The 18,475-nt window shown below is 41.9% G+C and overlaps 1 protein-coding gene across 14 annotated transcripts in view; it reads right to left on the minus strand.

The window, feature by feature from the left end:
* The window catches only part of DYSF (dysferlin), a 229,745-nt gene that overhangs the window by 49,922 nt on the left and 161,348 nt on the right, over positions 1–18,475 (minus strand). For 6 of the 14 annotated variants that reach the window (XM_007453388.1, XM_007453386.1, XM_007453380.1 and 3 more), the window contains one exon: positions 14,778–14,840. The exons of the other annotated variants lie outside the window; for them this stretch is intronic. In XM_007453388.1, coding sequence (XP_007453450.1) covers positions 14,778–14,840 — 63 coding nt within the window. The remainder of the gene's footprint in view (positions 1–14,777; positions 14,841–18,475) is intronic. 14 annotated transcript variants of the gene reach the window in all.

Here is an 18,475-nt window from a genome sequence, read left to right on the forward strand (position 1 = left end):
CTAACCTGGCTTCTGATGGAGTTACTTCATGCCCACTTCTTCCGTCCCTTCCTCAAGAAGCCCGAGAATAAGTTAGCCCCCCATGAGAATGAGCCCCACAGAAACAGGACGGTCCTCCCATGCCTTATCCCAGACGTGCCAAAGCCAAGCCACCCTCTGGTGTTAGTGGAATCCGATAATCCAAAGCTCCAAAAGGGAAATGGTCATACACTCTCCAATTCGAAGTGTGCTCTTGACCTCATTTTGTAATAGCTAAGCATCTAGTCTTGGAACACGACAAAGAGGAGAAACAAATGCAAATGTCTTAATTGTTGAAGTGTCACCTCAGGCTTTAGCAAGAAGTCTGGCCATTAAAGCTTTATTTCCCCGTGCCCAAGGTTCAAGGTCCCTCACCATTCAGCCAGCCAAGCAAGTAAGTCTGATCAAGGCACGGACTGGCGGCCTCTCCAATTTCAGCTAATAGCCAACATTCAGTTCCTGAGCAACCAGAGCCATGTAACAAAGACATGCTTCTCCAGCCTTGATCCAGTCTAATGGGCACCCTAATCCCTCCGAAGACCCAAATCAGCACGGCACATTCAGACCATTTAATCTCCCATTTTCATTCAGTAAGCCTGACGCATTTCATGAATATGGATGGCAAAATTGACAACAATCATTCCAAGCCTGACTTTCTGTGAAGTTAGGAAAGTTGGGGAAGGCAGGGGGTATCGCTTGTATTCTCTCCCCAGGATGACCTCTTGAATCAAAGAGAAAAGTTCATGGTCAAATTCCTTTATCACCAAGGTTACAATGTTAAACCTTGGAGTCACTATAGGGAACTATACACCCACTTCCATTTTTTAAAAACTAATTTTAAGCAGGCCTTCATTGCCTAGGTCAACCAGAAGGTAGCCATCCTAGACTGTGTTGAAAGTAATTTCTGTCTTAGCACAAATCAACATCATCAAGATCGTAATATTAGAACCCAACACTGGGATTAGTATAGGCTTCGAGTTGGTGTCTGTGAAGACATTTTGTGACCTATAAAGTTTACCACGATAAACGCTCTTGTTGATGTTGTCAACATCACCAGTTTGACCCCCAATGCTGCTGCCCCATAGCTCAACATCTGCAGGACTGGAATAATGATGTGATGATTCTCTAGTTCTTTAATTAATGCCTTAAGATTTAAAAACTGAGTCTGTTTGCTCACACACACATCAATACAAACACAGACATAACATACAAGTACTCAAACCTCCACGTAAACCAGACAAACACCTAGACGTGCAACGCCCCGACTCTGAACCTACCCCACCCCATGCATACTAAAAGTTTCATGCCCCCGCAAACCACACAGACTTACACCCACAGTCAGCTACCATGTTGATTCAGCAGAACTCTACACACTAATGACAAAAAAACCCACTTAATTATTCCCACGAGTGGAAAACTGGGCTTTCAGTCTCGTGTGGACACTCCCTGCAGTTCTGCCTCCATGTCTGTGGAAGGGATCACTACTCTGTTTACTCTGACTTCCAGCTGGACCAGCAGAGGTGGGAGGAAAAGGAAGACCTTTAACCAAAACGCTGAATTGCTTCCAAAAGGCCCCGTGAATCAGTGTGCCTGAAACCTGGCAAAGTCAAGCAGATGGTGAGCAGAGAAGGGTCAGGGCCTGACAATTTGACTGCTGGCCTGATCCACATGACTACTGGCCTGATCCACATGAGGCAGGGGACCTGTGGAAAATCTCTTCCAAACTCAGAAGCCTAAGGTATATATGGGGGCCCCATGACTTGGTCCTCTGAGGACAGCATGACCCCATAACCCATGCAGACAGTCCACACGAATGGAATCTATCCAGCAGGGTGAATGAAAGAAGAGTGTTCAAACCTATGATGAAAGCAATGAGACACTGCTCCTCAAAATCTGTGATGATTCCAGTAGGGCCTGAGCAAAAACTTGCCTTACCTTCGTTCTGCTTATGTAGACAGTTTTGCTTGACAGGAGTTCCAGCCATCTACTTAAGAGAAAAACTATTTTTGAAGGCCTTCCCAGGGCTGCAGAAGCATTCATCAAACTACAGACACTAATCTTAGCTATCTTAAATTCAATTTTAGAAGTATTTTGGGGGAGCCTACTATGTGCCAAAGTCAACCTACTTTCTAGTTACTGTGTGAGTTTTCATACACAAAGTCATATTACTTTTCAAATATTCTATATTTTGAACTTGCTGCTAATTCAGGCTGGTTTCCCATGCCTCCGTGAACGTAAGAGAGGTGCTCACGTCACTGGGCAGGTTGATAAGCTCCACTGAGCATCCTCAGGGGGAACCTGTACTCAGCAGTGAGAGCCGAACCAAGTTCCAAGCACTGTTTTGACCCAGGCTGGGGAACGGGAGGGGACAGGGATGATGACAGGACCATCAGGGGTAGGAAGGCGTTAAATTAGACCTCAGAGAGAACTTCCTGTCCTGTAGATTTTCAAGGAAAGCCGAGAATCTCCCTCTGGGAAGAGATGAAGCTTCTTCCTCGTGGACCAGGGGAAAGACCTCTTGGGAAGAGGGGAGCACGGGGCAGAGGCAGGGAGGGCTGCTAGCTGGGGGCTGGGGCCTCCTCCTCCCTGATGAGGCCCTGGAGTTCGCCAGACAAGTCTCACCCTGGGCTGTCCCCCCTGCAGTGCGCATCGAGGGAGGAGGGGTGCACCCCCGAGGAGACCACAGGAATGCAAAGCAGGGGAAAGGCGCCCGGAGCCAAGGGCTCCGGCAACGAGGATCCAATATCGGCGGGTGACTCCAGCCCCCGTAACAGGAGAGACCGTAAAGTATGTGCTCTGCTTCCCAACCAGCAAACACAGCAAATAACCAATTACTCCAAATAGCTAACAGATTTCGGCTCTGATTTCCCTCCCCTTGCCTCCCCTGTGCCTTCACTTGTCATTGGATGGGCGATTTGTATTTGCTCTGAGAAAATGAGAGAAGGAATGACTCACAAAGGAAGGTCCAGATTACACACAGTGACAGGCATCAAACCTCCCTAATCAGAACTAATGGGAGTGGGGGGAGGCCAGGCTGCACTGGCAACACATCTGAACCAGAGATATTTTTAAAGAAATACAGTTTTGTTACTTTCAAGCGCATACAATAATTCTTGCTAAACCAATAGTGCCAAATACATGTCCTTAGGAAACCTGCTTTAAGGAGAAGATAAGTACCTTCCTCGTTAGAACATCTGATATGTACAAAAGTACAGGTAAAAACCATTCGTGTTATTAAGGTGAAAACACTGCCCCTGAAACTCTCAGGGCCAGAGGTGCAAGCACGGTGCACTGAGACAAACTGCCTTGGGCACCTTCTGGAAACACTTCCTCACTTGGGAGCCACACCCTGTCATTGACTCCTTTGCTCAGAAAACCTTTGCTTCCAAGTCTTTCGATAAATTGTTGTCAGTACCCATAAGCTGCAGTGAAGCATTCCCCCCAAAACTTGGAATTAAGAGAGATAGGGCTGCCCTCGGAGAATCAGACCATGAAATCAATGCAGAAGGGTTCAGAGCAAGGAGAGGCAAAATCATCTCAAAGGGAAAGGCAGCTTCTACACTGAGCCTTAACCGTAAGTGGGTAAATTGTACTAATACATCTAGAGAAAGGCTATGTCAGGAAAAAAAGGAACTGATCAGTCCTGGAAATGTAAGAGAAGAGGAGTTAGAGTTGACTGCTCACACCAGCATCATCAGAGGCAGGATCCCACGGTTAGGGACTAACGCTGTCCCTTTCTTTGGAGATGGAGGTATCAGTCAGTTTTGGACAGCTGATACTCGATTTCAAACCCCAGAACTCCTCTCTCCTCATTCTGATTCTTCACTCATCTCCAGTCACAACTTGGCTTCCCAACTGCTGAGCCTATAGAGAGACCACAGGCTGGATCACTATCCAAGGTCACGTCCCCCAGGCAAAAGGATTTCTCACTGTAAACTCACGCATTGGTAACCTTGGTCTAGAAACTCGAAAAATATGCATGTAGCCCTAAGAAAGTTGACCCATCAGGTGTTTGAGCTCACAAGGCTGAGGGTCCACACAGCCAAGACTGCAGAAACTTCCCTAGACGAACACCCCTGCCTGGAGCCAGCTCTCCTTTATTTAAGAAACTCCTATGTAGGGTTCCATAGGCAAGAACTGTGGCTCAGACCTAGCCAGCCAGCATCTGACTGCTCCAACAAACATAGAAAACAAATTCTTCAGCCCAGTAGAAAAACCTCTGATCCTGTTTTCCTTCTTAATTCTCCCACCCTGCTGGATTCCTAACTGGCAAAAGGTAAAATTACAACAACCTTAGACTGTTTCCTTCTTCCTTTTACCTGAGTTTGAGATTAGAAGGGGGCCTATGCACTAACGGAAGAGCCATTGGAGCTCCTGGTTCTTGACAAGCAAGGACCTCCCTCTGTGAGGACAGAAGGAAAAGATTAAGGTTCAAAAGAAGGGGGACAATATGAGGACTAAGATAAGTGTTCTGTTAAAGGGTTGAGTAAAAACGAAAGAAAACAAATGACCAATTTATGGTCACAGGAAGTCTCAAGAGGATCCCATAAACAAGAAGTTAGAGCATGTGGTCCTGAAGGAACTAGAATCTGCACGAAGACATCATGACTGTCGAATTGAAAACTATAACAAAGACACTGATTTCCAGCAAAATGGCAAACTAGAGGACCAGAGAAACCCTCCAAGTAAGAACACCTAAATTAATTAATAAGATACCTTTAAAATTACTTTTAAATGCATGACTGAGCTGATAGGAATGTAAAGAAGATCCTTGGAGGCAAATGAAAAATTAAAAATCCAGAGAAATAAGGAACCAAAATGCAAACTAACGGTGGGGCCCAAAAAGCCCAAGCCAAACATTTAGTTTTAAGTGAATCTGAGTTTGTAGTGTTTCCAGGCATCTGGTAAAAGTAAACACGTGTCCTCTCTGAAAGAATGTGACTTTCATCCAGGCCTCAAAGAACTCTCAGATAAAGTTCCAAGGAACATGAGTTCACAACTGAAAATAGTGAAACACATAAGAAACATGGCACCATGAGTGAGAGTCAGCTAGAAGCACCAACTGCAGATAAGACCTGTCAGGACAACAGAAAGCAGAATTATCAGAAATAGGACTTTTAAGAAAAAAACTGTTTAAAAAAATAAAGGCATTAACAATATGGCAAAAGAACAAGACACTTTCAAAAATAAACAAGAAGATTTGGAAAAAAAGAGAACTTTTAGAGACAAAAATATTAATACTTAGGACAAGAAACTCAATAGACAGGGTTACATAACCTTTAGAAAAAAGACTTAGTGAACTAGAAGACATATCTTCAGAAATTAGCCAGTGTGTAATACAAAGAAACATGAAATATGAAAGAAAGTTGAACCAACATGGAGAATAGAGCAGGTGCACTGAAGATCTAATCAGGATTTTAGAAGGAAATGAGAGAATGGGGAATATGTAATATTTGAAGAGATAGTGGTTGACCATCCAGAACTAATTAAAAGTAAAAAGGCAAAAACACAGTCCTCAGATCTAGGAAGACAACAGCACAATGGAAGCTGGAAGATAGTGAGATTAGTGAGATAGTATCTTCAAAGTGATGACTGGAAATAAGTGTCAGTGAAACTAGTATTTCTAAAGAGTGAAATAAAAATATTTTCAAACAATAATTAAAAAGTGAGACACGCCTGCTGCCAAACACCTGGAAAGCCACACACACCCCCCACACTGGGGCTGACCCTCACGCACCTGCCCGGCAATAGGAATGGCCATCATCAAAAAAATCTACAAACAATAAATGCTGGAGAGGATGTGGAGAAAAGGGAACCCTCCTACACTATTGATGGGAACGTAAATTGATACAGCCACTATGGAGAACAGTATAGAGGTGCTCAAAAAACTAAAAATAGAACTACCATATGACCCAGTAATCCCACTCCTGGGCATATACCCGGAGAAAACCATAATTCAAAAAGATACATGCACGCCAATGTTCATTGCAGCACTATTTACAACAGCCAGGACATGGAAGCAAAATGTCCATCCACAGAGGAATGGATAAAGAAGATGTGCAAAAAAATTGGAAAAAAATTAAACAAAGTGACGACATTGCCGACCGTTACACAATCTAAGAATGTCCAAACAACGGCAGCAAATGAGTAGCTGGAGAATAAGGGAATCGTGGAGTGAAGAGTTTTGGACTAGGACTCGGGAGTTTGGGGATTAAATATTACTTTATTTATTATCATTATGCCAATTTTAAATGAAGGAATAGAAGCTCAGAAAGTTAACTAAGTCAACCAAAGATACCTAGCTTCTGAGTGGCAGGAATGAGATTGAAATGCAAAGCACTGAACAACTCAACTGACACTTCTCACTGCAGATATCCAACAGCCTTCTTGATATATCTTTTTGAAGTCTAACAGGCATCTTAAACTGGACCGGACAAAATAGAGCTTTGAATTTCTCTGCCTGCCCTCCTAATTCACTTCCCCACAGATTTTCCCAATCTCAATTATGGTATCATCCTATCCATCCAGTTGCTCAGGCTTCAAACTTAAGAACCATCCTTGATTTCTTCTGATTCATCTAATTCATCGGTAGGATCTACAAGTTCTATCTCTAAAACATATCCTGCCATTAATACTGTTCAACTATCATTTTTTACCCCAACTATGGCAACAGCCTCTAAATTGGTCTTCTAGAAGAACATATCTTTAAGTAGAGACGTCAGGTGCTCCTGAGAACTCTTTCCTCCTTTATAGTCCATCCTGCATACAGAAGCCAAAGTGGACTTTGTAAAGTGTGATTCAGACCCAGCCATACCTCAGTTTAAAATCACCCAAGGCCTTCTCTTAATAACCAGAAAAAAATCCACTGTCCTTGAAGTGCCCATGCACTCATTCCCCTGCTCCCCACTCTCCCCTTCGTTCCCTACTCTGAGCCATGTTGGCTTTTCTGCCTCTTAGACAGTCAGCTCCTTTCCATCTCAGGATTTTGACATCAGCTTTTCCTTATCCACATATCTGCCTCCTACTCATCATTCAAGTAACAATCAAACTGTAACGGCAAAGTGACTACCTTAGTTAAAGCAACCCCCTCACTCACTCTGAATGGCGTTTCCACATTTTATCTTCTTCTTAGTGCTATCACTTCTTGAAATCCCAAGAGATTAAAGCCTCACTGAAGACATAGACTCTGTTTTACACACTTTAGTATTTCATGCCCAGAATGGTACCTGTGTATATTTGGTGTTTAATAAATATTGTTTGATTGACTGAATTAATGGGTTATTTGCATCCTAAGGTAACCTTTCAGAAATGATGAACAAACTAGTGAAACAATAGAACATTCTCTTTCTAAATCCAGGCATATGGGCATATTGCGAGTTTGGTTCCAGACCATCTCTATAAACCAAATATCGTAATAAAGAGAGTCACATGAATTTTTCGGTTTCCAAATGCATATAAAAGTTATGTTTACACTATGTTGTAGTATATTAAGTGTGAAATAACATTATGTCTAAATAAACAATGTACATACCTTTAAAAAAAAAGATGTGGTACATTTATACAATGGAATATTACTCAGCCATAAAGGAATGAAATAGTGCCATTTGCAGAGATGTGGATAGACCTAGAGACTTTCATACAGGGTGAAGTAAGTCAGAAAGAGAAAAACAAGTATCATATAATACTGCTAGAAAAATGGTACATATGAACTTATTTGCAAAGCAGAAATAGAGACACAGATGTAGAGAACAAATTTATGGATATCAAAGGGAGAACAGGGGGTGGGATGAATTGGGAGATTGGGATTGACATATACACACTACTATATATAAAACAGACGACTAATGAGAACCTACTATATAGCACAGGGAACTCAAAGCTCTATGGTGACCTAAATGGGAAGGAAATCTAAAAAAGAGGGGACACATGCATATATATATATATATATATATATATAGATATATATATAGATATATAGATATATATATAACTGATTCACTTTGCTGTACAGCAGAAACTTACACAACGTTGTAAAGCAACTATACTGCAATTAAAAAAAATTTTTAATAGAAAAAATAAGTGAGAATGTTTATAATGAATTGATCCCAATTACAGGAATTTCTATAGGCTCTACTTCAGGAATAAAGATGATCTCAGGAGAAGGAAGACTGGTCTACAAAACAAAACAGTCAACGTGGGCATAGCTAAAAGAAAAATCAATTACTTAAAAAATAATATTGCTTTAAAAGTGTCATTTATAGAGGTAGAGCTAAAATATTGAACAAAAGTTTGTAAATTGGTAAGTGACTGGAATTAAAGCATCCAAAGTTCCTTGTAATATTTTGGAAGAGGCTATAAATACCAATTAAATTTAGACTTTGCTAACTTGAATATACATGTTAAAGTTTCTATACTAATCCATGAAGGAATAGAAACAATGAATAGCTTTGAAACTGAAAAGGGAAGAAGGAATGAAAAGACGGGGGTGGGGGAGGCAGGTGAATCTTTCAATCCAAAAAAATTTTGAAAAGAGGAAAAAAAGAAAAGGGCAGGACAGTAGAATAAAATGGCAGAAATAAATCCAAATATATCAGTAAGACACAATTAATATATTAGACTGTCCAACTCTTTAATTAAGAGCTTATGTCAGAACGTATTAAAAAAAAAAAAACCAGACTCCATCTATTTGCTGTTCATCAGAGAGACACCTAAAACATAAAATCACAGAAAAGTTGAAAGTAGAAAGAAAAAGATATACTAGGAAAACACCAAGCAAGAGAATATGGTATAGCTATGTTAACATGAGACAAAACAGACTTTAAGGCAAACCTCATTAGTAGAGATTTTAAAAGGCAAGGAGTGGGGGTTTACTACGTATCATTAAAAGATTCAATTCTCTAGGAAGATATAAGAAATCTACAGTTGTTTGTGCCTAATAACACAGCCTCAAACATATAAAGGAAAAGTAGGCAGAAATAACAAGGAAGAACAAACATCACATCAAAGCAGGATGTTTTAATATCTCAAAAATTGATAAACCGCACAAAACAAAATCACAAGAAAATAGATTTGAATAACACAATTAACAAGTCTGATCTAAATGGACATGCTATATGTAAAACACATTGGGAGAATACACATTCTTTTCAAGCACACACAAGATCATTACAAAAATTGACCCTGTACTAGGCCATAAAGCAAGTGTCAAGAAATATTGCACACAGACCACATTCTCTGAACCATAGTACTGTTAGGCTAGAAACCGATAAAAAGATAACTTAAAACATAAGTTAGGAATTTCTAAAACATACTTTTAAACAATTCAGGTGTCAAAAAGAAATATGACAGAAATCAGAAAATACTCAGAACTAAAAAAACAACAAAAACACCACTTACCAAAACCTGTGGGATGCATAAAGCAGTACTTCGAGGGAATTCTATAGCCTTAAATGCTTACATTAGAAAAGAGGAAAGTTTGAAAACTGATGAACTAGGCATAGCTCTTAAGAGGTTAAAAATATAACAAGCTCTCTAAAACTCGAAGGAAGAAGATAATAAAGAAAAGAACTAGAAACTAGAAAACAAGGAAACAATAGAGCTAAATCAACAGACATAAAAATTGGTTCTCTGAAAAGACTTTTACAGATCTGAGAAGTTTTGGCAAGAATAATAAAATATAACCTTAGGAATGAAAGGGAACATAAATAGAAGAAGAAAATTTTTCAAAACAGTAGGAGGTTATTATGAAAAACACTATGTCAATAATTTTTAGCAAGAAATGGATAAATTCCTACAAAATATAAATCACCAAAAACGACTCATGTAGAAACAGAAAATCTCAAAGGTCCTATAAACATTTAAAAAATTTTTATCAGCAGTTTAAAATATCCCCAAGAAGAATGCTAAGTCTAGACAGTTTTACAAATGAATCTACCAAACCTTCAGGCAATAGATAACGTCAAGCTTTTATCATTTATTCAGAGACTAGAAAAGGAGAAAATATGTCCCAAGTCATTTTATAAGATTAATATGACCTAGATACCAAAACCTGAAAAGAACAGTATCAGAAAAAGAAACTCCAGGCCATTATCACTCATAAAGATTGATGCAAAAAAATTCCTAAAGTAAATATTTGCAAACTGAACCCAACAATGCAGAAAAAAGACAATGTAACATGACCAGGATAGATAGTTTCAGAACTGCAAAGTTGTCTCAGCATTTTAAAAAATCTATTAATGGGGGCTTCCCTGGTGGTGCAGTGGTTGAGAATCTGCCTGCTAATGCAGGGGACACAGGTTCGAGCCCTGGTCTGGGAGGATCCCACATGCCACGGAGAGACTAGGCCCGTGAGCCACAACTACTGAGCCTGCGCGTCTGGAGCCTGTGCTCCGCAACAAGAGAGGCCGCGATAGTGAGAGGCCCGCGCACCGCGATGAAGAGTGGCCCCCGCTTGCCACAACTAGAGAAAGCCCTCACACAGAAACGAAGACCCAACACAGCAAAAATAAATTAATTAATTAATAAACTCCTACCCCCAACATCTAAAAAAAAAAAAAATCTATTAATGTAATTCACCACATTAACAGATTAAAGGAGAAAAATCATACGATCATCTCAACAGATCCATAAAGGACACTGAATAAAATTTAACATCATTCATGATAAAAACTCCTAGCTAGCTAGTAATCACTCACCTGATAAATTTCATACTCAGTGGTGGAACATAAAAATATTCTATTTTATGGACAAAGAAAATGTGGTACATATATACAATGGAATATTACTCAGCCATAAAAGGAAACGAAATTGGGTCACTTGTAGAGACGTGGATGGACCTAGAGACTGTCATACAGAGTGAAGTAAGTCAGAAAGAGAAAAACAAATATTGTATATTAATGCACATATGTGGAATCCAGAAAAATGGTACAGATGAACCGGTTTGCAGGGCAGAAATAGAGACGCAGATGTAGAGAACAAACATGGACACCAAGGGAGGAAAGTGGGGGGGGGGAATTGGGAGATTAGGACTGAAATATATACACTAATATATATAAAATAGATAACTATTAAGAACCTGCTGTATAAAATAAATAAATAAAATAAAAATAAAAAATATATATTCCGTTTTAAATTAGAGCAGATAAGAATACTATTACCAGTTACATGGAATATTAAACTTGTGGTCCTAGTCAGTGCAATCAGACAAGAAAAGGAAATAATAAAAAAGAAAAAGAAATTAAAACTACACAGAAGTGCTTCCCAGGTGGCGGCGCAGTGGTTGGGAGTCCGCCTGCCAGTGTGGAGGACACGGGTTCGTGTCCCGATCCGGGAGGATCCTGCGTGCCGTGGAGCGGCTGCGCCCGTGAGCCATGGCCACTAGGCCTGCGTGTCCGGAGCCTGTGCTCCGCGGCAGGAGAGGCCACAGCGGTGAGAGGCCCGCGTACTGCCAAAAAAAAAAAAAGCAAGGAAAAAAGTACACAGAAGAATCGAAAAAATTAAAGAGCGGGTTCTTTGGATGAAAAACAACCATAAAATTGATGAAATGCTATTAAGCCTAATGAAGTTAAAAAAACAAACAAACAATAAACATAAATTAGAAATGAGGATAAAAAACAGAACAGATACAGAAGGATTTTCTTTTATTATAGTAATATGTATAAATCTATACTAATGTAATAAGCAATATCTGAAGACATCTAAGGTACTAAATTGATTGAAGAAGTAGAAAATGATCAAAGAATCACCTCCCAAAAATGGTGCTAGGCCCAGTCTTACAAATGAGTACAGAGCAGATGCATCTTATACAATTGTATAAGGTATGCATTCCTGAAGATCTTCTAAAATTCAAAACTCACATCATATAACACCATTTTCAAAAAAAGATGATGGGTATCCTGTTTACCAGCTAAATCATAAATACAATTCATTTGGCCACCACCTTTTAAATTTCATGACTGTTAATCATTTTTTAAGTGTAGATTGATTCACAGTATTACACATTTTATACATAAAGCAAGACTATTAAAATGTATCATGTAATTTTCAACTTGCATAATTCATATTCATAAAGAATGGCTCTCATGTATTTTCAAACCTTTAAACAATCATTCTCGTGCCACAGAGACTGCTCAAGAGCACAGGAAATGAGAGTACACTTCAAAAAATATTTTATAAAACTATTATAACCTTGATATCAAAACCTAACAAAGACAACCTAAAAGTAATACTTATTAATAAAGATGCAAAAATCCCATATAAATAATAACAAATCTAACTCAGTAATATATACTAGAAGTTCTCCTTACAAACTTCCCCTTAACCAGGATTAACAAACGCTACCCATTCTCTCTGCTAACGATCTAAGGTCCAGAGCAGATGCAAGCCTGCAGCTAATCTAATTTATCCACTGCAGCTCCCAGCAGATGAGCTGTATGTTTACCAAGAGTTAATTGTTTGTTCCCAAATCTGTTTATGCCAGTTGTACTAATACAGTAATTAGATCAATAAGTAAATATTATAAAAATATATAAAATTTGAATTTAAAAAGAAAGGGCATTTTATCTATGAAAATGAACTTAATGTTGTTGATTTTTTTTAATTATGAAAATTAAGTATGAGTGAGGCGAACAAAAAGGTGAGGCGGATCTTAAATGTTAAAAAAACGCCATGTTCAGAGTCTTTTGCAGCTATCATTAAGAGCTCATCAAACTTTAATAAAGCTAAAGGAAAAATCATAGCTAATGCATTATGAATGTGGTTTATACTGGAAAGACAACATGACATTTGAATAGCAGATCCAAATTCAAAGAGGCCTTGGCACATGTCAAATGATTGTCAAATGAAGATACATGGATATGATTAAAAAGAAATGTTCGTGGTACTTATATTTGACTTTTAATGAGTCCCTATTTAACCGACTTTAATTAGCCAACCAACTACCTATCCTGATGGACTGCATAAGAGGACTTCAGTTGTAGTCAACTATAATACCATGACCAACTGACTGATTTGGGTTTACCCCAGGAATGCAGGACAATTATACATACATATATGAGTGTGTGTGCATATATGTATATATGTATATATGGAAAACAAAATGATCATCTTGATAAATGCCAAATGCCATTGGATGATATCGGTTGGCCATAAGGTGTTATGGGAAAACCCGAACGAACTTTCTGGCCAGCCCAATATTAAACTTCCATATCTAATTTTAAGTTATTAATAAACTAATAATACAGGACACAACCTGACAAAATCAAGAATATCTATCTGAAACTACCAATCATTATCATAATGGAAAAATGACAGAGGCCTTCTCATTAGAATCAGTAACTAAATAAGTTTGCTCACTAGCAACTCCATTATCAAATGTCATTCTGGAAAAAGGAATAAGGTATAACTATTAGAAAATGACATGTTTATTATTGTTTGAAGAAGACAATCTTATCTACCTGAAAAACTCAACCGAATCAGTTAACCACTGTCAGAAGTAATAAAGGCACTTAACAAAGAGTCTGTTTCAAAGTAAATATACAAAAATATTGTTTTTCTATATTCTAGCAATAGCTAGTTATACAAAGTCATAAGAAAAAAAAAAGATATTCCATTCAGACAGCAACAAACACTATAAAATGCCTAGGAATAAACTTAACAAGAAATGGACTAGACCTATTTAAAGTAAACTAAAAATAACTCCTCTAAGGGACAAAAAATAAGACAATAGTGGAAATTAAGAAATGAAATGTCCAATGATAGGGGAATAGTTTATGGATGTCCATACAACAGCATGACATGCAACCATTTTTTAAAGAATACAGACATGGAAAAACATTTATAATACATTTTAAGTACAAGAAAATGCAGATTTTTTTAAAGTACCATATGATCTTGATTTTGTAAAAAAAATAAAAGTATGCACATGTGCATAAGAGATATCTAAAAATGTAGGCACATCAAAGTCTTAACAGTGCTTATCTCCAACTGGTAGGAACACAGGTGGTTTTAACTTTCTGCCTTACACTTTTTTGTGTTTTCTATATTTTCTACAATAGATAAATCAGAAAACATTTAAAATGTAGAGTGCCTCTGCCTAGAAGCCATAAAACACCCAACACAGCAATGCCTCCTCTTGGCACCATGAATGGAGTTTAACTTTCAGCAAGTCCTATCTCTTATGTCTCCCCTACAAGTCTGGGGCTCCGACTTGACTTCATGAGTGCATGTTGAAGGAACCTCGACCCATAAAGATAATACCTAAGGAATCAGCCCAGGAGGACAGAAGCATCCCTCCTGGCAACTGCAGGAGTGAACTGTGGGCCCCAGCAGAGCTCTCAGAATCTGCTGGGGACAGCCAGGGTTCCGCAGTCACACACGTTTCATGCCTCTGGGAGGAGCAGAGAAAATCAATCTGCTTTTGCCCACAAAGGCCTCTTGTGTCCCACGTCCCAGCGGTCAGGGTCTAGAGACTTCCCTGTTTCCACTGGCCCATGCTACCCCATGCAGGGAAACAGAATTAAGGTAAATCCCAGGATGCACCGAGAGATAATTCAGGGATGTCCGTATCTGCAAATCTTCCCTCAGCTTTCTCCCTACCCCTCCATCACTGCACAGGACGGGTAACTGTTTTCTGCCAGGGCTCAGAAAACTCCTTTCTTCCCCTCCCATCCCCACCTCCTCTGTTCCCTTCCTAACTCCTTACCCCCACTCAGCCCGCCCGGGAAAATCAAGGTGCCCACAAATAGGTAAACAATACATACATGACGACTGGATGGAGAAGACGCCATGTTAGTGGGGGCGAAGCCCGACAGACCGTCTGCAAGCTACAAATTAAACACGCTGGTTAGCAACAGGATTAGAGAAACCAGGGAAGACTGCATGATCCTGAGGAACTAGAGCTCTCCAACCAGGCACCCTGTGCTCTCTCTCCAGGGAGGCTACAAAAGTTGTGGGAGAAACGTGTGCTTTGGAGTTGGACAAGTGTGGCTCCAAATCCTGGCCCCACTGCTTTACCAGCTACGTGACCTTGGACAAGCCCCCTGACCTCTCTGAGTCAGCATCTCCATCTGGAGAATGGGAACAAAGCCATGTGTTGTCAAAGAGCAGCAGCGAGTATGGATGACATGAAGGCCATGCACACCTAGGACAAGGTGAGGCACGTGGGAGGGGCTCAGCCAATACCTGTCTCATGCCTGCTTTCTCACTGCCCTTGGCACCACTGACTCCATGCCGCTCTCACAGGCCCTCCCTGCCTTTCAAACTTCCTGACCTCAGACATACTCCAAGCTCCCCATCATCCCTGGTGGTTTCTTCTAACAACTGAGTCACACCAACCCCTGCTTGGGCACTATTCCTAAACCAGTGCAGGTTTCTGAGTCTTCTGTCCTCAAGGACAAAAACCAGGGCATCACGTGGCTTCCCCAAAACCAGGGGAGCTTTAAGAGTCTCATAAACACACCACCCCTATACTACAGAAACCTTGCTGCATTCTTTTCTGGCATCAGATCCTTGCCTGCAATCTCCTAGTACAGTGAATCCATACTTTATAAGGTGCAGGGTCCAGGAGGGCCTTGGTGGGGTCAGGACTGAAGGTAGGGTGACTTTTTCAGGGGCCACTACAATAGTGCCAGAGGAGGTGATGGAGCTGTGGGTGGACGAGTACCAGTCTAGGTGGATGAGGCCAGGAGATGCCTTCTAGGCAGAGGAGACAGCAAGTGTGAAGGGTAGAGGAATAAAGCAGCACTGCCAGTTCAAGAGAGAGCAAATGGTCCAGGAAGGCAGGCTTGGGGGATATGGTGGAGGGATGAGGAGACCAGCGGGACCCTCTCTTCCTTTGAGGCTGGGGCAGGGGCCTCTGGGAGACTCCCCAGGAGGCCAAGCCCTTGGAATTGACCAGATGAACTCCACGTGAAGCCCCCAGCTGCCCAGAGACTGGCCCAGCCAGGCAGTAGCTCTGCCCCTCTTGTTCTCATCCTGAACCTCACAGAAGCCTTATTGTTATTTTTAATACAGTTCGTTTTTAGAAAGGTGAGAGAGAAACCGGCAGTTCACCAGTGCAAGAGGGAGAAAAAATAAAGCTAAACATAGTGCTCCAAAGGTCTGGGCCAGCTTCCGAAATTACATGTTCCCCTTTGGGATTCGGACATAATTTGCCGCTCCAGTTCTGGGAGCACGCTCCCACCTTCACGGCGTCCCAGAGACTAAAACCGGAGCAGGTGGCTCAAAATTAGCCCGAGCTGGGAGCCGGGGAGCAGCTGGCCCCAGCACCCCACCCCACCCCACCCAACGGGTGTGGGGAGCAGGCCTCCTGATGCCTCCTGCACACTAGCCTGAGTTTCCCCTACAGCCTCCCAGGTCCATCAGACACACACACACACACACACACACACACACACACACACACACTCGGTGCACCATCAAACACATGAAATCAACACACATGCTGTCAACACACACACACACACACACAGAGTACACCACCAAACACATGCAATCAACACACACGCTGTCAACACACACACACAGTACACCATCAAACACATGCAATCAACGCACATGCTGTCAACACACACGCGCGCGCACACACACAGTACACCATCAAACACATGCAATCAACACACACGCACGCACACACACTCAGTACACCATCAAACACAAGCAATCAACACACATGCTGTCAACACACACATACACACACAGTACACCATCAAACACGTGCAATCAACACACATGCTGTCAACACACACACACAGTACACCATCAAACACATGCGATCAACACACATGCTGTCAACACACACATACACAGTACACAACCAAACACATGCAATCAACACACATGCTGTCAACACACACGCACACACACACACCTCCCACCACCAAGCCTTTGCCCCAGCTCCTCTGCCCACCAGCAAAGGCCTCCTCTCCCCTCTGCTGTTCTAACCCCTCTCGCCAGCCCCCTTGGAGAAGCTTTCCTGATGACTTAGCCCACACTGACCTTGTAGGGCCCAGAGTCCAAGATCTTGGTGTCCTTGCTAATCAAGCATTCATCGCTTTGCTATCACTCTGTTCATCTCATTTGGATCTGCAACATAGCCCTCCTCTCTCCGTCAGCCAGAGGGAAGACCTCCCGAGAGCGCTCTGCCTCTTTATCCCTCCTCAACACACACATGTTCTCCACCCCATGGCCTGACTTCAAGAGGAGACCCCTACCCAGGTTGATCTCTCAGAATGATAGGCAAGCATCACCCTTGACCTGAAGGGTGGGTGCCTGAAGGTAGGTGATGTGTGGGATGGGCAGGGGGTGCCACCTCCACGTGAGCCTCAAGACCCCCTAGGAAATGGTGGGAAGCCCACGCTGGGTGTGTTCCTGCACCGCTTCTCTTCCCATTTTCATCATCAGAACGCCAAGAACTAGCAGACTAGTCGACAAAGACCCCAAGTTTGTTTGAAACGTAAAAGTAGAGCCTGATTCATACTCAGAGGCAGAATCAGAGGCAGAATCAGAGACAGAGAGAGCAGCCTGGGGGGAAGGGAAGGACAGAGGAGGCCACGTTGGGAGCAGTTCATTCACAGTGTGTTCCTGGCTGGAGGCAACACCTAACTGTTCATTATTTTTCTATATTTTCCAAACTTTATATAATGGACATATATTTATAACCAGAGAAAAATGAATATATCCTTTATCTCAAGCAGAGCACTAGACGGAAGGAAACACCTCTGTGCCCCTCTCTGAGGACACCCCCAGCCTGCCCTCAGCAAGTTAGGTGTCAAGGCCACGATGCTTGCAGCACCACCACTACGCTTGCGCACATATCTGCTCCCAGCCCCCCACCCCACCTCTCACGTACACTCATGTGCACACACACCGCACACACCCACACTACCACCATCCCCAGACTTACGGCTCTAAAATCTACACAAAGACAGCCACACAGACCAAGAATACACTGTGGGGTTGCCATGCGAGAGTTGATCTCATTCCAGTCCCCCGCCACAGAGAAGAGTCCAGGAGGCCAGGCATCTCCTTACTCCCAGAGACAGGTGCCCACCTACAAGCCCTAGAAGGCCAAGTGGACAGTTCTGCCTCATACATCCATTTCAGATCATCTCTAGAACTGGTCACTCTTGACAGACACCGAAACATTTCTAGAAACCTGAGAAATGCTTGGCCGTGGTTGTCAGCCAATGGCACAAGCATCAGCAAAGTCTGGGGTACCTTTTTCTGGTGTGTGGCAGCTCATCCCAGAAACTGGCGGATGATGGCGAGAAGGTTCTTCAGCAGAGAAGAGGCAACTGAGCAAGGAGACGGGAGGGACCAAAACAGAAGCCGAATGTGGCAAGAGAGCATTTGGAGCTGGCGAGGAGCCTTCTGCTGGGTCCACAGCCAGAGCTGGTGAGCACAGCGACAGGGGCCGCATGATGGGGGGGGGGGGGGGGGACAAAGGGGGGGGCGGAGG

This window comes from Lipotes vexillifer, unplaced genomic scaffold (genome assembly GCF_000442215.2).
Source record: "Lipotes vexillifer unplaced genomic scaffold, Lipotes_vexillifer_v1.1 scaffold253, whole genome shotgun sequence".
NCBI lineage: Eukaryota > Metazoa > Chordata > Mammalia > Artiodactyla > Lipotidae > Lipotes > Lipotes vexillifer.